This window comes from Mixophyes fleayi, chromosome 2 (genome assembly GCF_038048845.1).
Source record: "Mixophyes fleayi isolate aMixFle1 chromosome 2, aMixFle1.hap1, whole genome shotgun sequence".
NCBI lineage: Eukaryota > Metazoa > Chordata > Amphibia > Anura > Limnodynastidae > Mixophyes > Mixophyes fleayi.
In genome coordinates this window covers 373,225,956-373,234,756 of record NC_134403.1, presented here as the reverse complement: position 1 = coordinate 373,234,756, position 8,801 = coordinate 373,225,956, and the positions used below count along the sequence as shown (strand labels likewise).

The following is an 8,801-nucleotide window of genomic DNA, read 5'->3' as shown; positions in this document are numbered from 1 at the left end:
TTCTATGAGAGCACCTCTAATTATTAATTAATTATTTACTAATTAAATCTAATTATTTTTAACTACTCCTAAAAGTTGCCAATCATTTTGTCCATCCTATTTAAGTATTTCTGTGTGGAATAAGCTACAACTTGTTAAATGTTTCTTCATTTTGTATTTTATTCCACCGCAAACCAAAGAAATATATCTCTGGATACCAAAATATTTTTTCATTTCAACACTTTTCCGGCAGTAAGAGGGCATTATTGGGAAAACCGCCAAGGGTGCCAATAATTGTGGCCACTGTACTTACAGAGCACCCACACTACCTGAGCACTCGTACATAAAGCAGACGTGTTTAGGGAGAGAACATCTGTCAGCACGGACCAGAATAATTAGAGAACCACAGTGGTCTCACTTTACTATCTATAGGGCAGTAACTACATATAAGTAACTCGGAAAGCTCACTAGAGATGGAAGAATGGAATGATATAGCTGAAGGGATTACGAGCACTACAAGATGTAATTGACCCCATTTTGTCTGTTTTGTCTGGGTATATGTTAGGAAATTTAGACTGTAAGCAGGGCCGGATTAAGGGAATGGAGACCCCTGGGTTAAGGGGGCCTCCATTTCCCCCGTGAGGCCCCATGTAAGTTGCCAACCCCCCCCCCCCCCCCCCCAGCCGTGAGGCCTCCCTGTGAGCCGCCCACCGCCCCCCACCCCGAGCGCTTATCTCTTTCTATTGTCCTGTCTCTGTAGTCCTTCCGCGGCACGCTGTAAGCTCCTTACTGAGGAGATCTCCTCAGTAAGGAAATTACTGAGCACCGCGAAAGGACTACAGTGATAGACTCAGCAGCATTGATCAGGCCGGGGTAACCCTCGCCCCTGCACCAATAAATAATGTAGCTGAGCACTGTCAAGGGCCCCCTGGATGCCCGAGGCCCCTGGGCTGTAGCTCAGTTAGACCTTGGGTTAATCCGACCCTGACTGTAAGCCCCAACGGGGCAGGGACTGATGTGAGTGAGTTCTCTGTACAGCGCTACGGAATTAGTGGCGCTATATAAAATAAATGGTGATGATGATGATGATACTCACACCTACATATGGTATAGACTCCCGATGCTAAATAAAATATATGAATGAAATCTATAGGGATGTTGGAGATACAGGAGACCTAAACATGACTATAGATTGTTTTCATGCCTCAGGATTCATATTACTGGAGCAGAAATAAACAAGTTTACAGACTTACAGGTTTCATAGGAAACACCCCTTGGCCGTTGTGTTTATTGTACGCCCCCGAATTTTGCCTGGAGGAAAATTGTCGGAATCCTGTTTCCACGCCTAGTAAGGTAATGAGGCCTCATACCTGTCCAGCACCAGGTAACACCCACGGCATGAGAATGGCCACAATGATGTTCATAATAAAACCTCTTCATTTATTGTTGCTGACATGTCACTACATGTGGCCTTAGCTGGAGGAGCTGCGGAATTAAAGGATAACCAGAGAGCCAAAGCAATGTGTTTAGATGCTCTCTCCAGAGCGTGATGCAAAACTTGAATAGTTCCAAGTAAAAAGAAAAACCAAAACCTTGTACTGCAACGATTTTAACCGAGCAGCCAAATGTGTTCTCACAGCCTCCCTGCAGCACAGTGCTCTATACACCTAATGAGCACTCCCAATATATTGTACAATGTTATATTGGTGCTATGACAGAATGTGTGTGTACAGGGCTATTCACTTACAGTATAATCTTTGGACTATCTTGGTGTGTTTACCAGGCTCTGAGAACATGCATTGAACATGTGATACTAGCGCCCATGTGTAGGGGCCCTATTAGTACCACAAATGAAGAGTCAGGAATCCTTCTGGTTACATACTGACAGTCAGATATATTATTATCTAGATACATGGAATATTTCCTGGTTTAGATACAGGGGATTAGGATAATTGTAATATACTGGTGATAGTATTGAGTAACCTGCTCTCCTTCTTGTGGACCATAAGCCCATCCCTCTTTCATTCAAAATTGTCCCTCTTTTTGTTCCTTATTCATATAATAGGACAGTTGAGAAAAATGAACTGGTTCCAAGAAGTGTCTGATCCCTGTATGTAACGTGATCACTTCCTCCTTCTGCATCTTTGTGAATGATAAAGTGGTCACATAACTGACAGTGGGCTGTTCAGGAGAATGGATTCTTAACTATGAAATCGGCATCTATGATGTGCACCAGGAACAAAAAGAGGGACACATTTGAATAAAAGAGGGACCTGACTTGGTCCACAAGAAGGTCAGTAAATTGGCTGATTGCTTACACTTAGTCATACTTGCCTACTTTCAGTAGGCGACGTCCAGGAGATGGGCGTGACTAATGGGCAGAAGGGGGCGGGGCGCATCGAATTGTGTCATTTTGGTCCCGCCCCCACGAGTAAAATGACATTTTGTCGCGGAGCCAAAATGACACGATTCTCGGTGAATCGCGTCATTTTGACAAGGGAGATCCGGGATGCGGGAGAAATGCCAGCTCTCGCGGGAACCCGGGAGATTGACCCGAATTTTGGGAGTCTCCCGGACTTTCCGGGAGAGTTGGCAAGTATGCACTTAGTACTACGTGAAGGATTCAAATGTCAAATGTTAGCACTCACACAGGAATGTCTGTACAGATTTAGATCACATCTCTGTACGGCTTCTGTGTGTGCAGGAAATAACCTGTCTAACTCCCCCTCCCCCTGCTCCAGTGATAGAAATACAGGTGAGCAGGTAAGTCAGGTACTCAGTACAGGTAACAGCATGGCGGTTGTCGGAGGACTACCAGGAGGAGTGTCTAGGGCCCTGACAGCTAATCCAGAGGTGCAGCATATCTGTGACCAGGTATCACCCCTATATTTCTATTTGATACAGACTGTTCTCTTGTATTCAAATTTTTTAGAAAAAATGTCAATAAGAAAACATTGTACATGAAACTGTGGAGCCACATTAATAGAAGATGATCCATTTATATAATTTATAGCAATAGGTGACTGTGATATAATAAATCACACCATCTGGTTACTCTAAAAGGCATCTAAATTAATGCCATAAAGTGTGTTTTTTAGGTTTCAAATATGTATAAGATATGCAGGCAATTAACTTCTCTAGATAATCACAGATTAGGACTAACAATGTAGATAAGTGTGATTTTTAACTGATTTATTTTTCTCTTATTAAGGTATGCCAGACTATATTACCATCTACTCTAGTTTTTGTTTTTTTGGGGGTTTTTTTACACATTTTTTCAACCTGTGAATTGAGAGGATCTGACCCCAGTTCTCCACTAATCAGTAGGATGTTAATTAGGGTCTGCACTCTGCACTGTTAATGTGTGTGAATTAAGATTATTTAGAATACAACAGAAATTACAGTTGTAAAATATGTGTCAGGTAAGAGGGATTTAACGGCTTGTGAATGCGAGAATCTTGGACCCTGGATTTGTATATTTCTAAAGGGAGAGAGCTTTAGAAAAACATATTTTAAAACCTCCCTACAGGATTCCTTACAACTAGCTATGTCATTAGCTGTTTGTTAGCGTTGGCATCCCTGTGAAACCTTAAATATGAACTTTTGGGGCTCGTTTGTTCCTAATTGACTGGTCTCTGGGTTGATATTTGCGTTAGAGCCAATGATTGTGCTGTGATTACCATAAGATCACCATTAATGGCGTGTTCTGCTTTGATCTGCGTTAAAAAACAAACAAAACAAAAAAACAAAAAACTTTTATTGTCTATTAAGGTGGATCCAGTTTCATGTACAATATTTTTATTGATATTTTTAACTAATGTGACCCAATAAAAGGTAGTTTATCAATTCACAAGTTTTTAAACCTTTCGTAAAGACTTTGTATTTTATTACTTTTCTTTCTCCTGCTAGAATTTATTGAGCCAAATTAACTGGATATTTTTTACGACTTTATACTTTTCTCACATGGTCCCCTCTTTAGTGTTCTGGTTTCCATTCCAATTTCCTTTTCTGTATTTTTTCATTTGTTCCCCCAAACCTGCCCACTCTATCGCTTCACCTCGTCGCTGTTCAGAGCTCACCACTCTCCACTCCTTCTGTTCCTGGTCTCTCCCCATCTGTCAGCTGCTTTCTCTTCCGTCTCTCCTCTGCCTGTCCGCTCCACTACCTCCATCCCTTGTCTCTCCACTCAATCCGTTCCTTGTCTCTCCACTCCCTCCGTCTCTTGTCTCTCCACTCCCTCCGTCTCTTGTCTCTCCACTCCCTCCGTCTCTTGTCTCTCCACTACCTCCATCCCTTGTCTCTCCACTCCCTCCGTCTCTTGTCTCTCCACTCCCTCCGTCTCTTGTCTCTCCACTACCTCCATCCCTTGTCTCTCCACTCCCTTCGTCTCTTGTCGCTCCACTCCCTCCGTCTCTTGTCTCTCCACTCCCTCCGTCTCTTGTCTCTCCACTCCCTCCGTCTCTTGTCTCTCCACTCCCTCCATCCCTTGTCTCTCCTCTCCCTCCATCCCTTGTCTCTCCTCTCCCTCCGTTTCTCCATTCTCTGCCCTAGAGAGGGGTATAACTGGTTGCAAGCTGCTAACAGCCAATCCTATGCCACCCTCTACACAAAGCAATGCACCTGATCCAGAGTTTGGTTTTGCACCCTCTGTCTCTAAATGCCATTTAATAAAAACTTCCTTTTTTACTCATAACTTGGAGGGAGTAGGATGTAGGTTATAATTCAATTAAGAGAAACTTCTCACCTCACAAAGTATCATTTATGGCTTATTTATAAGGCACCAGGAGTGCCGGACAGTAGTGGAAAACAGGAACATAAGGTAGACAAAATAAATGCAGACATGCAAGGCCCTGTCCAGTTATTATCTAATATCAGACCTGAGACCTGAAGAGTGAGTGTGGCTCAGAGTAGATCGGGACCGTTGTGAGGGTGTAACGTGGGAGTAGGGTAGGATCTAATAAAGATGGATTTTCAGAGAAAGTATTGAATGCTGGGAACCTGATAAATGGGTAACGACACAGGAGAAGTCTCATAAACGGAAGTGAGAAAGGGCCCGAAAAAGAGCAATTCCAGATAAAGTTTCAGATATATGAAGGGATAGTGAAGAGGGTTTTGTTGAATTCTGGAGGATGAGTAGTCAGTGTAAACTTTCACAGAATGGTGGAACGATGAAAGGATCAGTCTTGTTACATCAGTTGGGACAGATTTAAGTGGGTATAGATGGGTTTTGCAGTAGCTGAGGTGGGAGATGAGAATGGATGAGTTTTGGTTATATATTGGGTAAGAAAAGGGCATAGTCTAGTAATATCATGAAGGTGGAGGTGACTGGACTGAGAGAGGCTGAATATGAAGAGTCATGCATAGGGTGCAGTAGAGGGTGACACCAAATTAGCGGGATTGGGAGTCTGAGGAGTGATGGAGACTCTAGGAGGAAGGAAGAAGAGCTTTAGGTAGCATTGGGACATACATGTGGAAATAGAGAAACATTATGTCTCGGTGGTAGAGAAGGTGAGAGGAAGACTTGGGTGTCGGCAATGGAGACTTAATGAACAAATTATTTCATCAAGAGAAGGTGAGAAAAGCAGAACAGAAATGGATGTTCTGGTCACAAGGCACATTTCCCTCTCCCTGTCTCCAATTGTCCCCTATCCATCAGAAGTGGGCTGGGAGCATGTGAAGATCCGGCTTCCCACTAACCTGCCATGATACACAATACTAATCATGTTCTAATGAACCATTTCCTCATATAAGCACTCTTCCTTCCAGTGGTAGAAGAGGCCGTGGGTTTGGACAATTAAGGTATCTTCACCCTTTAACCCTGCTCCTTTTCTGCTGGTGGGGCCAATCCCTGACAGACAATTACAGGCTGGGCCCCACGAGGCAATAATCACTGCAATTGCTCAGTGTTTCCATATTGTAGTTGGCATTGCCCTGTCGCCTGCACTCTGTGAGGCTTCTTCCTTCCTCTGCTACCTGTACACACAACAGGCTCTGGGTAGTGACTGTACCCACACATATATATAATTTCCTATGTATCTTCATTGGGCCACAATCATGATACCCTATTAAAAATATAATTGCATAAAATGTGTTACCTGCCTGACTATGGTGTTATTTCCTAGGTGAAAGCAGAAGTAGAAAAGAAAGAAAAAAGAAAATTCAAAGTTTTCATCGCCATTTCATTCCTGACTCAGGTCGTCTGTGGAACAAACTATTTTGTGAAGGTAACTCCACCAGAAATATAGCTACAGGTGTCCAGTCTAAGGTCGGATGAAGGCACCTCTGCATATAAACTGGTGTTGCTCATGTATGAAGTATATAGCTTGTTACATTTGGGTAGTTGTCAGTGTTTATGCTATTTGCTACTGATGGGAGCTGTCAATTAAACCTACATTATATACATCAGGTAACCAACGTATATAGAATATAGCAGGTAGGGTGCCATCTAGTATTAATAATGTACCCATATCCAGTAGTGGAAGCAGAAAATTTGGTAACAGAAGTAATGTTGATGAGAATCAGAGGCTGGCTGGCAAATTTTAGCCCGGGGGGTGAGACTAGGGAACATTTTAAAGGGAAAAAATGTAGGAAGGCCAGTGACTATGGTACCAGCCCGGGGGGGCAGATGTCCCCCTGTACTCCAGCCCAGCTAGCCTCTGTTAGGCTGCCGGTCTGATAACGAACTTGCAGAACAGATGACGGAGGTCTTTATCTATAGCAGCCGCCTTTCCTGTAGAGCTTTATGTCCCCACAAGTACTCGGATGCCCCCAGGTCTTAACTTCTAGAGTAGTGCAAGTTCGTTAACAACACCGCAGCGACAGGCCAGAGGAGGCAGAGTAGATGGTAGCGGATGGTCAGACGTTAGCCGAGGTCAGGGGTCACAAGCAAGTAGAATGGTCAAATAACACTCCAAAGGGTCAGGGTCACCAGCACGACAGCAGAATCCAAGAACAAGGCAGTAAGGTCACAACGGGAGGTCCAATAGTAAACGGGCAGAATATCCTCAGGAAAACTGTAACCAAGCAGGAACAGGACAGGAGCAGGTCAGCAACAGACAGAATCCACGCTATAACCGGCAGGAAGGCTACGCGCGCCCGGCTGCCCTGTGTTGCCGTGGCGTGAGCGCTGACATTTCCGCATCTGGTCGCTGCCCTGGCAACGGTCGGGCTGAATACAGGAAGTGACGTCCCGGTCGTCATGGAGACGGCCGGGACGCCAGAGGCAGGGGGAAGTGATCCACCGCTACGGCTCCTAACAGCCTCTGATGAGAATACATCCACTTGCTAGTTGCCTATAACATGACTGAGGTTTGTGCCCCTCAGACCTGGTTTCTGTCACTGATGATGGTGCAGGAATCATGATTTAAAGGGTAACTCCTGTTAGAAGTCTCTTATTGCATTAAATCCGTTAAGATCAACTTCCAGTTTACTTCTGTCTCCTGCTGGGACTCCTGCAGTATCCTTAGACCCTGTGCATTGCAGCACTGTACACCTGGGTCACCCATCCCGATGCATAGATTGTAACTGACGCTCCTCTGATCACTCTGGCCGGGGTGGGAGGAGGGTGATGTAAAACATTCTATAAGGAAACTCTCTATCTCTTAGGTCCAAGTGGGAGATGCTGAGTTCTACCATCTCCGTATACACCAAGCTCTCCCTCATGAGCAGGGGAAGCTGACGCTGAGCGGCTGCCAGGGTGGGAAGACCAAGAAAGAAGCGGTTGTGTATTTCTGAGGACTGCGCGGTGGGAGGAGCCTGGAACGCTGCCTTCATACAACTTATAGCCTTTTATTGGTCTGTTTTCTAAGCTGGCGTCTTGCATAAAATGTCCATATTCTCCTCACATGGGGCCCACTTCCTGCAATGTATTCAGGGATCTGAAAGCGGAGAAATTTTTTTTTTTTTAAAAAATAAAAAATGGATTCCTGGTTTGTATGTGCAATTTACTCCATTAAATCTCTTTAACCCAGCAAATATGTGATCTGTGTAACACTTACTACCAGGGACTGGCTGGTCAGCCAGAAATATGTGACTTTATTACTGGTTCAGCTTATTTACCTTGGAGAGAAAGACTAAGAGGATTTTCTTTGAGTTGTAATGATACCATCTGATAACTGACTGGTCCCATTACAGGACACAGGACCCCTCACATGAAGTGCTCCCAGAATGTATTATGCAGCGTTGTCACTGAGCGGAAGTGACTGTAGCCTGAAGTACTGACTGCAGCTCTGTTATGAGATATTTATACATGTATTAGTGGCAGCTAAACCCTCCCTGCCCGCAGGGTGTCTACATAAACACCAACCTTTCACTGAAGCTCAGGATACAGAATAATAATAAAAAAAAACAACTCTGCCTCCAGCTGGTAATATCAGAACAAGTACTGAGGTAACCAGCATAACCCTGCTTTCTGCATGCGCCTAATTAGGGGCAACACAGTGGCTTCGTGGTTAGCACTTCTGCCTCACAGCACTGGGGTCATGAGTTTGATTCCCGACCATGGCCTTATCTGTGTGGTGTTTGTATGCTCTCCCTGTGTTTGCGTGGGTTTCCTCCGGGTGCTCTGGTTTCCTCCCACACTCCAAAAATATACTGGTAGGTTAATTGGCTGCTATCAAATTGACCCTAGTCTGTCTATCTGTCTGTCTGTGTGTGTGTTAGGGAATTTAGACTGTAAGCCCCAATGGAGCAGGGACTGATGTGAATGAGTTCTCTGCACAGCGCTGCGGAATTAGTGGCGCTATATAAATAACTGATGATTATGCAATATAGCAATGTGGATGTTTTTCTTGTATAATAAAGTGCATTTGGCACCGAATTCC

General features: G+C 44.3%; 1 protein-coding gene across 1 annotated transcript; it reads left to right on the top strand.

Annotated features, from left to right (window-relative positions):
• Positions 1 to 2,745: 2,745 nt before the first annotated feature.
• On the top strand, positions 2,746 to 7,942 carry LOC142140542 (cystatin-B-like). The gene is made up of 3 exons (XM_075198256.1): positions 2,746 to 2,853; positions 6,102 to 6,203; positions 7,585 to 7,942. The coding sequence occupies exons 1-3, from the start codon at positions 2,773 to 2,775 to the stop codon at positions 7,711 to 7,713; spliced, it is 312 nt and encodes a 103-aa protein (XP_075054357.1). The 5' UTR covers positions 2,746 to 2,772; the 3' UTR covers positions 7,714 to 7,942.
• The last annotated feature ends 859 nt before the right edge of the window (positions 7,943 to 8,801 follow it).

Excerpts from the sequence above, each read along its gene's own strand:
- LOC142140542 (XM_075198256.1), top strand. The coding sequence starts at position 2,773 with ATGGCGGTTGTCGGAGGACTACCAGGAGGAGTGTCTAGGGCCCTGACA. Across the intron at positions 2,854-6,101 it reads TGCAGCATATCTGTGACCAG|GTGAAAGCAGAAGTAGAAAA; the intron begins GTATCACCCCTA and ends GTTATTTCCTAG. Across the intron at positions 6,204-7,584 it reads GAACAAACTATTTTGTGAAG|GTCCAAGTGGGAGATGCTGA; the intron begins GTAACTCCACCA and ends TCTATCTCTTAG.